This window comes from Gopherus evgoodei, chromosome 2, assembly GCF_007399415.2.
Source record: "Gopherus evgoodei ecotype Sinaloan lineage chromosome 2, rGopEvg1_v1.p, whole genome shotgun sequence".
In the NCBI taxonomy this organism is placed as follows: domain Eukaryota; kingdom Metazoa; phylum Chordata; order Testudines; family Testudinidae; genus Gopherus; species Gopherus evgoodei.
Window position 1 is genome coordinate 13,298,426 of NC_044323.1, and position 16,253 is coordinate 13,314,678.

A 16,253-nucleotide genomic window follows, 5' to 3' on the forward strand; every position below is an offset into this window, starting at 1 on the left:
ATCATCAATGTCAATAAATTCTAGGAAATGCTCTCTGACAGTCACCACTGCAGGGACATTTTCACTAGGTTCTGTTGTTGTTACAAAATGCACTATTGAAGTCATTTGTTCCATATGGCTGATGTCAGGTGTGCAGTCCAGAATAACAGAATAATATCTTGTTGACTTCAGATCTGCCACAATCTCCTGTTTGACTTTTGTTGCCAGTAACTGTATGATCTCATTTTGAATTGTTTTTCCAAGGTAGTAGTGCGTGTACATTTCTTGAGTGGTGACTCTTCTTAGATGCTCCTGGAGTGCAGCATCAAACTCAGCCATCAGCTCCACAGTTTTAAGGAAATTTCCACTGTTTGGCACATACAGCTGATCTGAAGTGCCACACAGTGCTAGGTTTTGGGTAGCAAGCATTCTCATAATAGCAATGAGCCTTTTCAGAACATTTTGCCAGTAAAGAGACTCTGATGCAATCTTCTCTTGATGCTGATCATCTATGATGGCCTTTAACCTCAGTTTCATCTCATGCTCTTTCCACCTATGAAAAGCTCTCTGGTGATTTGCTGTCTTCTCATGGCATACCAGATTTCTAGTCAGATTTGTCCAGTCCTTTGTTCCTGTAGAACCCAATGTGGCTGGAATATTAGACTGGAAGAGTTTGCAACAAAAACAGTATGCAGCATTCTGGGGTTTTGAGTACATAAGCCATGGCCTCTCCACTTTTGCACCATTGGGGATTTCACACCAGTAATGTGATGGATAGAAACTTCTATTTTCATTGTCTTTGGGAAACGACGTTTTTCACTTGCTGTGGCGCATGAAGTACATGGAGGTCCCTCAGGCTACTGCTCAAGTGGGTCCACAGTCCTGGATCATCTACACTTGAGGAACTAAACTCAGAAGCAGCTGTTTCTTGTGCCTCCATCACACTCTGATCTACACTTTTCTTCAGGAATGTGCATGGTTACATCCATTTGAGATGGAGATATGGATGCTGCAGTAGCTGTCAGGTCACCTGCACTCTGACTAACCGGAAGATCAGGCATCTCCTCACCACTCACATCCTCACTGGGGCTGGAAGGCTCACCATGAACGTTTGTGTCTATGTATCTCAGGAGAGCTCCTTCCTGCTTAGATAGAAAAGCTTCCTTTGCCCTTTCTTTTTCTGAATGTTGCCCCAGAAGGGTGTTTTCTTCTTTCACTCATGACTGCTGTTCTGTGCCAGCTATAGTGGCTCTCAATACTCAATTGAAGGGGACAAATAAGTAGGCTGGTAGCAGGGCCTGAGTGAGGGAAGATATCAGCGTCTCAAGGGCCTAACCGGCTCCTACTACTTCAGTTGACTGCCTGTTCTACTCAAGTGGGTTCAGGGAAGCAGCAGGAAACAGGAAGCTCCCTGAGAAGCTGGTGTTAATCAGTCCAGGCTCCTGGGGGTGTTAGTGAGGTACATAAGGAGGCTCCTCCTCCCTCTCCCTGCAGCTCCTGCTGGTTTCTGTTATTGCCTCTCACCTTTTCTCCTGCCTGCCTGTTATGTCTCTTGTGCCTTCCTTTCTCCAGCACAGCACTCCACAATCTCTGTGCATCTAGAGCAGAGAGAATATATATGCACCAGCAGCAGACACAATTTTCTACACTCTGGGTCCTAGTGGCATCCACCCCTACAGTCTGGCACCTGAAGCGGCCGCCTCAGTTCGCCTCATGGTAAGGCCAGCCCTGGGTCAGAGTTAGAACAGGAGGCAAGAAAAGGGATTCTCTCCCAAGATATAAGCTGCCCCTTTCTTTCTTAAGAGTACTCAAACAGGTTTATCCATTTTGCGCTCATGTCAATGCAGAGGGTTTGTGTTACTTACTACTTTTATTTGTTTCAGGAGAACTAGGATGAAGCTGAACCTTTAACGTCCAACTACTCTACAGAACACAGGTATTCCAACATACAGGTACACCAGCAAGCACTTATTGCATTTCAATTCTGAGTTTAAATTTCTCTCAACCATTACAGATTGCTTTATTGCTGCAAGGTCTAGGGAGCATGGTGATTTATGAGCCTCTCCACAAGTCCATAATAACATGAGCTGAAAAGCAACAAGAATACGCAGCTCCACTATGGTTCTTTAAAATGACTATGTCTACACTACAAAGATAAGTCAACCTATGTTAGGTTGACTTACAGCCACTGCATTAATTACTGCAGTGGCTGATGTCCACATTACTCTCCTTCTCTCAGTGGTGTGTGCCCTCACCAGGAGTGCTTCCACTGGCTGAAGAGAGGCAGTGTGGGGGACTGAGAGTCAGGGATCTCAGCTGTTCCCTGGGGCTTCTTGCTTCCCCACTCCCAGCCAGGTGGGGCTCCTCATCCCTGCACTCCCAGCCAGGAATGGGGTGGCAGCCACATGTCGATTCTTGTCTCTGCACTCCCTGCTGGGAGCGGGGAAGCCATCCAAGGCTTCTCGCATCCAGCAAGGAGATCCGCACCCAGAGTCCAGTCAGCTGCTGTGCTCCTAGTGGGGAGTGGGGAGATAGGACACCAGGGGACAGCAGGGCTCCCAGTGAGGAGCCTGGGTGGCAGCCTGGCTTGGAGCAGAGACTGGGCAGCAGTGTGGCTCTAGAGCCGACTTTTTAGTCAATTTCACGGCTCCACTGGAGCATTTCTGGAGCCGTGAAACTGACAAGGAGAGCCAATGGTTGATGTAGGGAATGCAGTGTCTACACTAACTCTGCTTTGCCCTAACTACACTGACATAAGCCCTACACCTCTCACTGAGGTGGTTTTATGTCAGCATAGCAGGGGAGTTATATCAGCGGGAGGAGCATTTCAATGTGTACACCTCCAGCGTTTTGTCAAAAAAAGCTGACTTTTGTCAACAAAAGTGAGTAATGCAGACAAGGCCTTAGTCTTCTCTTTTCACAATGCTGTCAACTCTTTCCCATGTTCCACTATCATTTGGGTGTGTATACCAGACTCTGCCTCTTCTTGAACACATTATTTGGCCACACCCCTGTACATGGAAGCCTCTGTTCTCAGCAGCACAGTATGTTGGCAATTAGCACAACAGAGCCCTCTTAGCCCAAATCCTTTTATGGTTGCAGCTCGTTTTAAAGTGTGTACCTGTTTTCCCTAGCGTGGCACTGGAATGACATCATCTTATTTCCCCTTGCTCTCACATCGACCATCTTCTCTCTGTGCTTTTTTAAATAAATGATGGGTAAGGTTTCACCTACTTTTCTTTGAAGTCCTATAAGCTTTTCCCCAAGGCCACAAGAGCTTACCAATGCTCATGCTAAAACCATTCCAAATTTTAGAATGGATTCAAACAGGACAGAGAGAGGCAGGGACAGGAGTTAAACTAAAAAGATAAAGAAAATATATACCTTGCATTTCCCAAATAACAACAGCTTATGAATTTCTCAACATACAATGGAAAAAATCATTCTTGTACTGTGTAAGCAAGATTACCCAACTCCTGCATAGGTGCATCAGGACCTGCCCAATGTGAGGACTGGGTGCAAATCAGGAAACAAAAGGGAGGGTCCTGGGTAACCCTGCCTCGTCTCAGCAGCAGCCAGCAGACACTGTACCCACTGCATTTCTGAGGGTATTTGCATTTGTTTCAGGAACAATCCTCTCAGGACTCCCACAGGCATGAAGCACCTCCACACCAGCCCCAATACAGGACACAGGAGAACCCTCTGCAAGCTTTTTAAAAGGATACGTACTTGCAGTTTTAAACACAAGCTTTACTGTATTTTTATTCTATATCTAACTCAATTAAAAGGGCTATTGCTGCCCAGTGAATTCAAGAACAGAAAGCAAGTCTCCTCCAATAAGGTAGTAATATATTTGCATGAAAAGCAATGATGATGTTTGAAAAGTTGCACTGTGCCATCTAGTGACAAGAAAATGCAAAACCACTCTAAACAAAATTAGCAAAAGGCAGTGGGCTTTCATTACAGGGACCTCCAGCTCTGAGGTCGCAATTACCTGAGATTTCTGCAGGACATGGTCAATAGAAATCAAATTCCATCAGGACTTAGCTGCCAGTACACATTAACCAGTCCTGCACACTTTCTCTGCCTCAGGCAATATTGTCAAATACATTAAAACAATATCTACAGACATTTCCTCTACACTACAGTAACCCTTTCCTCTCTGTGTGTGTTTTGAAGCTCTCTCCATATAACAACTATGGGGCAGCAGGAAATCCATAATCCAGTATCTCTTGGAAACAGAGTTAACTCTGCTGCTACTTAAGTCTACACTCCCATCAAGGTCCAGGAATAGCAAAATTAAGAGGTCAGTTAAATCTCCAGGTCATCTGCAATGCTGTCCCTTGAATCTTCAGACACATCCTCCCTCTTGCTCTAGATTCAGCCTGTGGCCTGCTCTGGTCCAGTGCCTCAGAGAAGACACTTGATCTGCTTTACTGATAACTTCAGGGACAATGCTGACCAGGCCCATTAGACGTCTTGCTTTAGATAACATCATTCCTATTGATATTACCGCAGGATTAACTCAGTAGAGCTTTATTATAATTTGATCCAGGATTCCTTATAGAAACAGGCTTTCTGGAATCCTCCTTGCTGTTAGTGCACTTTTTCCTGGCCTTGATTTTCCTGAACATCGCTTCTGCTCTTCATTCCAGTCCCACTGTCCTTCTGCATTTGTGTTGCTATTGGCCCTGTTAGAGCATTAATTCTGTTCTTACAGCCCAAGTTTCCCTGGTTGACAGGGCTCTGTCACATGCCACTATGAGGGAGTGAGGAGTCTGAATACAGTCCTGTTCCAAGGGCTCTTTTTATTTTACTTGTAACGTATTCAGCATTTGTTTTTCCTGAGGATGTGAACAGTAATACAGAAAAGATACACATGCAGAAAAACTATGCTAAAGAAATGTTACAGTTAAGGGGGAGAGAAACCCACCTTGGAATAGCCAATAGCTTGATTCAGAGTAGGAACCTGGGTCTCCTACATCCCAATCTCTTTCTCAATCTCTCCAGCTGGAGTGGTTCCACTTGGTATAAATAACTGAATAAGCATTGAGTCACAGAGAGAGAGGGGGACCAACACTATAGCTTGGTTTTGACGAAACATTTTCCAATGAAAAAATGTGTTGCTGAAAATTTCGGAATCAGCTCCACATAATTCAGCCTCCTTGAACATATATAGTATAATACAGGCTTTAATAAATGATCGCATACTATTTTTTCCACAGAAATTGTGCCTCATTCGGTGTTAGGCAATCTAAATATAGTCGTCACTACAACTTCCCCTATAACAACTTTAATATGTTTAAAAAAAAATAAAATACAGAAAGCCTTCCAGATGTGTGCATTGCTAAATGAAAGCAACAATAGGAGCCTATCTTGTAACCTCTGTCTTCCTTTTTACCTCCCCAGTGTTTAAATTATTTTCATTAGTACATCATATCCAAATTTAGGGGCTGAGGGAACTATGCACATTTACACCAGCTGAGATCCTGGCCCTTAGATCATAGGGGTAAGAACTGTGTCTGCTACTTGTCTCTATAGTACTGAGCATATCTAGAGTGCGAATAATGGTACCAAAGTTTGCTTCCTTCTGTATTGCAGGTTCTTTTCCCTTGTAATGCCTAGATTAAAAGAGATTGAAGAACTTCTCAAAGGTTTTTATTAAACATCTTTACATCACCATCACACACTTGAAGAGGTGCTGTTAGGGTTTTAACCACCCACTTCTCAGTTGCTGGTGTGGATGACAGCTGTGCACCCCATCTCATATTGTTGATTTCTGCCTCGTGTTAAGAAAATGTATTAATTCCATTAAATCAACATCTTTAAACATTAAACAAAAGAGAAATACTTCCAGTAATTATTACATACTTTGTTAAAAAAAGCATCAAGCAAAATGTCTTCTCTGAAACAAACAAGATCTCAATTGTGCTTTCTCTGGACAATTGCTGGAAAAATTTGTTATGAGTTAGTATGATTTCATTGTGAGCAAAGGGTGGAGAGACGAGTGTGATGCAATAAAATTATTGTACAAGTCATATTTAAAACTAACAATCTGCCAACCGAGGAAAACCACTAAACTGACATTCAATGGAAAATAGCAATATATAAAACAAGACAATGTCATTTTGATTTGCTCTGGACAAAGATGAAAAACCTGCATCTGCCTCTCCAGTGACACAGAACAGATTCTTCCTGTTGGCATTCTATTTTACATTTATATATATACACACTCTGCAAATGTATCTCTCAAATACCAAGCACAATCATCAATCTATCCTTTGCGATAAAAGTGTCCACTGGAGGCAGATGAGCTGACAGAACTTATCTTGGGATACAGCAAGTTCAGCCAATAGATAGAACAACATCGGCATATAAGGAGTTTGAGGTTAATTCCCTTTCTGGAATTAAACAACAAATGGTACAGCAGTCCAAGCAGGAACTGGGAACAATGCCATGACTGCTGCTCTGACTTTCCTCTAGAGCAGGGGTTCCCAAACTTGGTTAGCAGCTTGTTCAGGGTAAGCCCCAGGCAGGCCACAAGATGCTTTGTCTACCTGGAGCGTCAGCAGGTACGGCCGCTTGCAGCTCCCAGTGGCCATGGTTCACTGTTCCTGGCCAATGGGCGTGGCGGGAAGTGATGGCCTGGCCTGCACTGCTTCCTGCAGCTCCCATTGGCTGGGAACGGTAAACTGCAGCCACTGGGAGCTGTGAGGGGACATACCCGCGGATGCTCAGGTAAACAAGGCATCTCGCAGCCCGCCAGGGGCTTACCCTGAACAAGCCAAAGTTTGGGAACCACTGCTCTATAGTAATCAAAAATAATGTTTTGGGAATATCCATGATGAGAAAATCACCAGCCTTGCCACCAGTGGGTCTATATTTCGCTATTTGAATAGCCAAGAACAAGAAAACACAGACTGAAGAGTGGATCAGGAAATAGATTAATGCATACATGTAAATTTTAATACTTACACATCTTTTGTTTCACAAAAGAAAACACTAGAGGAGCATAAAGATATGAGTAGTCCAGCCACAGCATTTACATTGTTAGATCCTCAGTACGTAATTTCACTGCTTGAGTCTACAGTACAGTGTGTCTCTTTAAACAACAACTTCAAAAGAATGACACTTTCCCACGTCATCCGCATCAAACAAACAATGAGATTAGAGGCTGGTTGTGGATTACAGAACCTTCCATTTCTAGGTCACTGGTCTGAACACAATGCAGGGTACTCACCAGTAGCAAATTCTTTGGGTTCCTGGTTTTAGAGGTGAAATCTTGGCCTATGAAGTCAATGGCAAAACTCCCATTGACTTCCCAGGGGCCAGATTTCACTCCAGATATTTATTTTAATGAACTTTTATGTGTGATTTGGCAAATTACGCCCCCTGTTTTAGGAGAGAGAATTAGTTTTTACTGGTGAACAAAAAATTCCTACGCTCCAAAGTCTTGCTCCCCAAGGGACAAACTCCTAGTTAGAACAGAAGAGTGTCTACTGCAAACAATATACAAAATGACAAAAACTCAGGAATTTTAGATATTTTCAGTGTATATTTTATATACAGTAAGGGAATGAATCCTTTAAAAGAACCTGAACACAAGTGACTTTGCCCATATGCTACAAAGCACATTTGCAAATAGCAAGTTCTTCCTAGTAAGAGTCTATGAGTCCTTTCTCAAATTTCAAAGAGAATCAGGCGCCAACAAGCACCTAACATTCATGCTACTGCAAATAACCAAACAAATACACAGCTGAGTGGTTGCAAGTTGAAAAGACTACACGTTCCTTTAAACAACCTTGAGAAGCAGCAGAACTACAGCCACATTGTAACCACATTAGGTTGAAATTTAGCTTGTTTTCTGTTATATTCTACCCCCTTTCATTTTCATGAAATTTAATAGTGATTCTTTCTAAAATTCACAAACACATTCAAAACGCCAGCTAAAATAAACTATCATCCATATACATAATTAAAGATTTAAAGTTGAAATAACTCAAATAGTAAAACTAATTAAATTATTCCCATCCTTGAACTAAATATACACGAGTTTGGGAATATAATACAGAAATTCATGACAAAGTGTTAAATTGCAAAGGAATCTATCCACTCTGTCTCATTCTGGAAAAAGGTAATTTACTAAACAGGGTTTATAAATGCGACCATCACTTTGCCATTTCCTATCCCAGACTCTCATAAGATCGAACTTCACCTCATAGCTTGTAGTAAGACCAAAACTGATACAACATTCAAGAAAGATGTGAGTTGTCATCAAAACCCAGGGATGATGAAGATGTCTTGGCACCAGACTAGAACAAAATGATATGGCAATCAAAGCCGCAGGGACACATTGCGCTACTGTGTTATTCAATAATAGTATGCTGGTATCAAGTTACTTTTAATAAAGGCAGTAAGATACAGAGACTGGTCTTATTTTTACCTGTGGAGTGCTAAAATTAATGTTTCAAAACTGATACCCAGAGTTAGAGTGATTTGTTTTTTTTAAATATACCCTTCCTTTTCAACTGGGAGGAGACACTGTTCCTCCAAAGACACAATTTAGAAAATGCTGACTAAAATTCAACATAGTGGAAACAACTGCTAGACTCTGAACAATTCTACAGCTTGCTGGAAAATCATTGTCATTTTAAAAATATTCTCAGGGTCCATCCTCTGGTTCTTCTTCGAGTGATTGCTCACATCCATTCCAGTTAGGTATGCGCGCCGCGCATGCACGTTCGTCGGAAACTTTTTACCCTAGCAACTCCAGTGGGCCGGCAGGTTGCCCCCTAGAGTGGCGCCGCCATGGCACCTGATATATACCCCTGCCGGCCCACCCGCTCCTCAGTTCCTTCTTACCGCCGTGTCGGTCGTTGGAACTGTGGAGCGCGGCATTGCTGTCCTCCACGTCCCTAGCTCTCCTTGTTCTACGGTTGATAGTTAGTAGTTAAGTGTAGTTAGTTATATAGTTAATAGTGTAAATAATATTGTAGATATTCGTTAGCCGGTTTGGGCCGTAGCCCTTCCCGGCACCCGGCACCGGGCTCATGCCTGGTTCGCCGGGCTTCAAGCAATGTGCGGCCTGTAAGAAGCCGATGCCGACCAGCGACCCTCACGACACGTGTCTAAAGTGCCTGGGGGAATCACACAGGTCGGACAAGTGCCGCATTTGCAAGGCTTTTAAGCCTAGAACAAAGAAGGAGAGAGACCAGAGACTTAGGACTCTCCTCATGGAAGCGGCACTCGACCCGGCAGCTTCGCAGGCCGTCATCTCGACACCGGCACCGGATCGCGTCGGCACCGGAAAGACTCCCCGGTACCGACCTTCCCCGGCACCGGGTGCAGAAGCAAGACCCTCGAAGTCTGCAACTCAATCCAGGCAGACTCGAGTGGAGCGCCCGGCACCGACATCTGCCGCGGCGCTACCGGCACCGTCGACTCCGGGCCCGGAGGGTCCATCGAGTCCGGTCCCACCGAGCTCCCCCATAAGATCTGGGGTTGAGCTGTTGGTCCCATCGACGCCAGAGACCTTCGCCTCGGCACGGGACCTCATTGCCCTGACTTGAGTCAACTCAGCCTCCACCCCCGGTACCTCCGGTGCGGGTAGCGTCCAGGGGCAAACCTATGATGACGGCGCCGTCTCGGGACTCACGCTCGCTGTCGAGGTCCCGACACCATGGTCGCTCAAGATCCCGCTGCCGCTCGCAGTCCCAGCACCGCTCCCCTCGGCGGTACCGGTCGTACTCGCGGCACCGATCGGCCTCCAGACGGTCACGGGCTGGTTCCAGCCGCCAATACCGGCACGAGGACTCTAGGAGCCAGTCCCGCCATAGATCAGCGCACCGGTCGACCTCCCGGCACCGAGCTGGTGGCAGGTCCCGGTCGACCTCCCGACACCGCGTCGGTGGAAGGTCCTGGTCCCGATCCCGGCACCGAGGCAGCGGCCGGTACCGGTCCCGATCCCGGCACCGAGGCAGCGGCCGGTACCGGTCCCGATCCCGGCACCGAGTCCAAGACAGACCCCGGTCCCGATCCCGGCACCAGTATGACTCCTGGTACCGGTCCCCGGCACCGAGAACATCTTCGGCGCCAGGACGCAGAGACTCTTACCAGCTGCGGTCGGCCCCTCCATGGCCTTCCAGACAGCCGTCAGTGTCATCGCAGGCGGACAGTGTATACGCGCTGGGCACTGACAGACAAGCGTCCCTTTTTCAAGACCCTCCGCAACAAGACCAGGGTCCCCAGCAGTGGGGGTTCTGGACACCCTGGGCGTACCATCAAGCCCAGGGCCCCCAACAGCTTCCTCCTAGGCCTGCAACGGCAGAGCACAGGGCACCGGAGGTGTCGTTGTCTCGCCCCCCTCCCTTCCCGGACGGGGAGGACGGGTCAAAGCAACAGGACCCTGATCTCCCTCCTGAGCCAGAGGTGAGGGCTGAGGCGGACCCCCCACTGGACACTCTCTTGCCAGGGGTCTCCTCATCGTCTTCTCCCGATGAGGCGGTGGCTGGCACTTCCTCTAATAGCCCTCCTCCGCTAGATCTCAGGGCACATCAGGACCTCCTCAGGCGCGTAGCACAGAATCTGAGCCTGCAAGCTGAGGAGGTCTCTGAGATCGAGGACCCCGTTGTCAGCATCCTCTCCTCCGATGCTCCCACCAGGGTCGCCCTACCCTTCATTCGGACGATCCAGGCCAACGCCAATACGATCTGGCAATCGCTGGCCTCCATCCCCCTACTGCACGGGGCGTTGAAAGGAAGTACATGGCCCCCTCCAAGGGCTATGAGTACCTTCATATTCACCCGACACCATGTTCCCTGGTGGTACAGTCGGTGAACGAGAGGGAGCGTCACGGACAGGAAGCCCCCAAATCCAAGGAGGCCAGGCGTATGGACCTCCTCGGCCGCAAGGTTTATTCGGCTGGGGCCCTTCAGCTCAGGGTTTCCAATCAGCAAGCCCTTCTTAGCCGCTACACATTTAACTCTTGGGTGGCAGCGGATAAGTTCAAAGAGCTGCTGCCACAAGAGGCGCGTCAAGAATTTGCGGCGATTCTTGACGAGGGCAAGAAGGTTGCACGAACCTCGTTGCAGGCCTCCTTGGACGCTGCAGACTCGGCTGCCCGTACCCTCGCCTCGGGGGTGACGATGCGCCGCATCTCCTGGCTTCAGGTTTCTGGCCTTCCACCGGAGCTCCAATACACCATCCAGGACCTACCGTTCGAAGGCCAGGGCCTGTTCTCGGAGAAGACAGACCCCAAACTGAAAAGTCTTAAGGACAATCGGGTCATTATGCGCTCCCTTGGTATGCACACGCCTGGGACACAACGCAGACCCTTCCGGCCGCAGCAACAGCAGCAGCGTCGGCCACAGCGGCAGGACCTTAATAGGCGCCGTGGCAGAAATGGCAGGCGCAGGCCGTCGGGCAATCAAGGGGGGCAAAACCAAAACTCCTCTAAAGCCCCACCTGGACCCAAACCTTCGTTTTGAAGATGCGCCCGAGGGCGTAATACCAGTATCCCCCATGGATCCTTCCCCCCCGTTTTCCAACCGCCTTTCGTTTTTCCTCCAGGCGTGGTCCCGGATAACATCCGACCGCTGGGTCCTACGCACGGTGCAGACGGAATACCGTCTGCAGTTTGTATTATTTCCTCCCTCCCGCCCCCCATCCTCGTCCCTCTTCAGGGACCCCTCTCACGAGCAATTCCTCCGCCAGGAGGTACAGACGCTCCTCAACAAAGGAGCTATAGAGGCGGTTCCGGAGAACGAGAAGGGCAAGGGGTTTTATTCCCGCTACTTTCTGATCCCCAAGGCCAAGGGAGGCCTCAGGCCTATCCTCGACCTGCGAGAGCTCAACAAATATCTAGTGAAGCTGAAGTTCCGCATGGTATCCCTGGGGACCATTATCCCATCCCTGGATCCTGGAGACTGGTATGCCGCCCTCGACATGCAGGACGCTTATTTTCATATTGCCATATGGCCACACCACAGACGTTTCCTTCGGTTCGTGGTCGGCCGCCTTCACTACCAATTTGCGGTCCTCCCATTTGGCCTTTCTACGGCTCCGAGAGTATTCACAAAATGCATGGCCGTCGTTGTGGCACATCTTCGGCGCAGTCGCATTCACGTGTTCCCTTACCTCGACGATTGGTTATTTCGGGGCACGTCGGAGCTGCAGGTCTGCAGCCATGTCCGCAGGATCACCGGCCTGTTTGCTACCTTGGGCCTCATGATCAACGTGGACAAGTCCACCCTGCTCCCCTCGCAGAGGGTGGAGTTCATTGGGGCCGTCCTGGACTCCACCGTGGCCAGGGCCCTTCTGCCGTTGCCGAGGTTCCAGTCGTTGTCGGCGATCGTTCAGCGCTTGCTGGCAGCCCCCCTGACATCGATACGGACATGTCTAACCCTGTTAGGCCATATGGCAGCCTGCACATTTGTGACCGGGTATGCACAGCTCCGCATGAGGCCCCTCCAGTCTTGGCTCATTGCGCATTACTGGCCGGCAAGGCAGTCACTAGACATGCTGATCACAATCCCCCAGGGGGTGTTGGATTCTCTCAGTTGGTGGCTAGACCAGTCCGTCATGTGTGCGGGGCTCCTATTCCACCCACCCCAGCCCTCGGTGTCCCTAACGACGGATGCCTCAGATCTCGGCTGGGGGGCCCACCTCGGAACCCTGAGGACACAGGGCCTGTGGTCCCCACAGGAGGTGGAGCTACACATCAACAGGCGGGAGTTGAGAGCGGTCCGCCTTGCTTGTCAAACGTTCTGTCACCAGCTTCGGGGTCGTTGTGTCGCGGTATTTACCGACAACACGACGACCATGTACTATATCAACAAGCAGGGTGGCACCAGATCCTCTCTCCTATGTCACAAGGCGATGCGACTCTGGGACTTTTGTATAGCCCACTCCATTCACTTCACGGCTTCCTTCCTCCCCGGAGTACGGAACACGCTGGCGGACCGCCTGAGCAGATCCTTCCTCGCGCACGAATGGTCCCTCCGCCCGCACGTCGCCCTCTCGATTTTCCAGAGGTGGGGTTGTCCCGCGTGGACCTCTTCGCGTCCAGGGGGAACAGGAAATGCCAGGCGTTCTGCTCCTTTCAGGACCGGGAACCCGGGTCTATAGCGGACGCCTTCCTTATTCCGTGGACGACCCACTTGTTCTACACGTTCCCCCCGTTCCCGTTGGTCCACAGGGTCCTTCTGAAGGTGCACAGGGACAGGGCCCGCGTGATCATGGTAGCCCCGGCGTGGCCCAGGCAACATTGGTACCCCATGTTGCTGGACCTGGCCATAGCCGACCCAGTTCCCCTGCCCCTTCACCCGGACCTGATCACCCAGGACCATGGAACTCTCTGTCACCCGGACCTCCAGTCGCTGCACCTAGCAGCATGGCTCCTGCGTGGCTGACCAGTTCTGAGTTGCGGTGCTCCACCCCAGTACGTGAGGTACTCTTGGGCAGCAGGAAGCCTTCCACTAGAGCGACATACTCAGCCAAGTGGAAGCGTTTCTCCGGTTGGTGCGTGGAGAAGGGTCTCCTCCCGATGGAAGTTTCGGTGGCCAATATTATGGACTATATTTGGTCCCTTAAGCAACAGGGCCTGGCGATATCGTCCCTGCGGGTCCACCTGGCGGCTATCTCCACCTTTCACCCGGGTGGGGATGGCCGCTCCGTTTTCTCTCACCCGATGGTGACTAGATTCCTTAAGGGGCTGGAACGTCTATACCCTAACGTCCGACCCCCTGCCCCTACCTGGGATCTTAACCTGGTGTTGTCTCGGCTCATGGGGCCCCCCTTTGAGCCGTTAGCTACTTGCTCCCTGCTCTATCTTTCTTGGAAGACTGCCTTTTTAGTAGCTATTACCTCAGCTAGACGGGTGTCGGAACTCCGGGCTCTCATGGTAGATCCCCCGTATACAGTCTTCCATAAAGATAAGGTACAGCTGAGACCGCACCCTGCCTTTCTCCCCAAGGTGGTCTCAGCCTTCCACGTCAACCAGGAGATCTTCCTCCCAGTTTTTTCCCGAAACCTCATTCTTCACGCAGGGAGCAACAACTCCACTCGCTTGATGTCCGTCGGGCTCTCGCGTTTTATGTGGAGAGGACCAAACCGTTCCGCAAATCCCCCCAGCTTTTCGTGGCAGTAGCGGACCGCATTAAGGGGCTTCCCATTTCCTCGCAGAGGTTATCCTCGTGGGTAACGTCCTGTATCAGGACCTGCTATGACTTGGCTCACGTTCCTACGGGCCGTGTGACTGCGCACTCGACCAGGGCGCAGGCGTCGTCGCTGGCTTTCCTTGCCCGTGTGCCCATCCAGGAAATCTGTCGGGCAGCGACCTGGTCATCGGTCCACACCTTTGCTTCCCACTACGCTCTGGTCCAGCAGTCCAGAGAGGATGCGGCCTTCGGATCTGCAGTGCTCCATGCCGCTACTTCTCACTCCGACCCCACCGCCTAGGTATGACTTGGGATTCACCTAACTGGAATGGATGTGAGCAATCACTCGAAGAAGAAAAGACGGTTACTCATCTTTGTAACTGTTGTTCTTCGAGATGTGTTGCTCACATCCATTCCACACCCGCCCTCCTTCCCCACTGTCGGAGTAGCCGGCAAGAAGGAACTGAGGAGCGGGTGGGCCGGCAGGGGTATATATCAGGTGCCATGGCGGCGCCACTCTAGGGGGCGACCTGCCGGCCCATTGGAGTTGCTAGGGTAAAAAGTTTCCGACGAACGTGCACGCGCGGCGCGCACACCTAACTGGAATGGATGTGAGCAACACATCTCGAAGAACAACAGTTACAAAGGTGAGTAACCGTCTTATCCCAGTTGATTGCTAATTCTTTGTAATCCAAGATAATAATCTTTTTTAAAGGATAAACAATTGAAACTAAACTATCATGATAATCAAAGTGAAGCAAAGTCTAGTGGGCTATGCACAAGCCTGGACTCCAGAATATTCTAATCCTAGCTTTGCTGCTGACTTGCTGCGTGGCCTTGGTCAAGTCCCTTAACCACTCTCAGTTTCTCCATTTGTAAAATGAGGACAGCAATTACCTACCTCACAAGGGTATTGCAATGATTAAAGGTTGTACATCTTTATCTCTGACAATGAAAATTATGAATTATTATTATTTATTTGCATTATGCTAGCACCCAAAGACCTTAGGCAGGATTAAGGCCTCATCATGCTGGTGCTGTACAGTCAAAGATAGTCCCTGCTCTGAATTTACACATGTACTTACCTTTAAGAATAAGAGCAGGTTGGTCAAGCAAAGGGGTGGGGGGGCTACCAGTCAACTCAGTAGCATTTCTCAGTCTCTTGGCTTGTAATGCAATAACTTCTGAAGACCTTGTCCAAAACTTCAATGAACATTTTATGCATCAATTGGTGTAATAAAAAATAAGTGGTGACAGGGAGGGAGGACACAGATTACAGTGATAAGGCTGCATCCAAAGCCTATTGAATTTAACTGCAGCCTGTCAGCTGATTTCACTGATTTTTAGATCAAGCTTTAGGGCTGAGATTTTAAATGCTGGTGAAGGGATTTAGACAACTAATTGCTGTTAAAATTAATGGGAACAGGGCACCCAAAACCGTTCCGTGGCTTTGAAACCCCCACACTGTGTTAGCATTGTGATGGTTCAGAGATGTGTAATTTTAAAGACTATATAAATAAATGATTAAATAGATACATATACAGCAGCAAACCCCACTGGCCCTCTACCTAGCAGTTATCTTGCATTATAGAAGCACTAAGTACAGTTTTAATACAGCTTTACAAAGAAGCATTTAAATACCCTCTATTTCCTGAACAAAATGAAGGATTTTATAACAGGATTCATTGCAGCACGACTTCAGAGCGTAGGCAAGCTACAACAGTGCTAATGTCTATTCCAACATTTTGCAAGTGCTACAAAGGAGTTTAACTTTGTTTTAACCAAACTGCAAGACAATTATATTTATTTGTTTCTGTTTTATGTAAAGATACTGTTAACAGTGACATTCAATTTAGTGTGTAACAACAGCACAGGTACCTACCTGATAGGTAACTCTTTTCTTTCCATCATCCCCTGTCTGAGGCAAGGTCAAAGGTCCAGAAACTATCCAAACATCCTCAAATCTCTCTGTCAGCTCCCGACAATACATTTCCATTCTGCGAAGATATCCCTCAGGTCAGGAAATGCCAGTGGGGGAAACTTTCATTTTTTTTTTTTTTTTTAAATTATGCCTAGATCATAGAGGGCAAGACAAACTACTCTCAAACAGTTTTGGGC

The 16,253-nt window shown here is 48.5% G+C and overlaps 1 protein-coding gene across 1 annotated transcript in view; it reads right to left on the bottom strand.

The window, feature by feature from the left end:
- Positions 1-16,253, bottom strand: part of EXOG (exo/endonuclease G) — a 49,142-nt gene that overhangs the window by 12,422 nt on the left and 20,467 nt on the right. Inside the window, exon 5 of the mRNA XM_030550012.1 lies at positions 16,018-16,132. Coding sequence (XP_030405872.1) covers positions 16,018-16,132 — 115 coding nt within the window. The remainder of the gene's footprint in view (positions 1-16,017; positions 16,133-16,253) is intronic.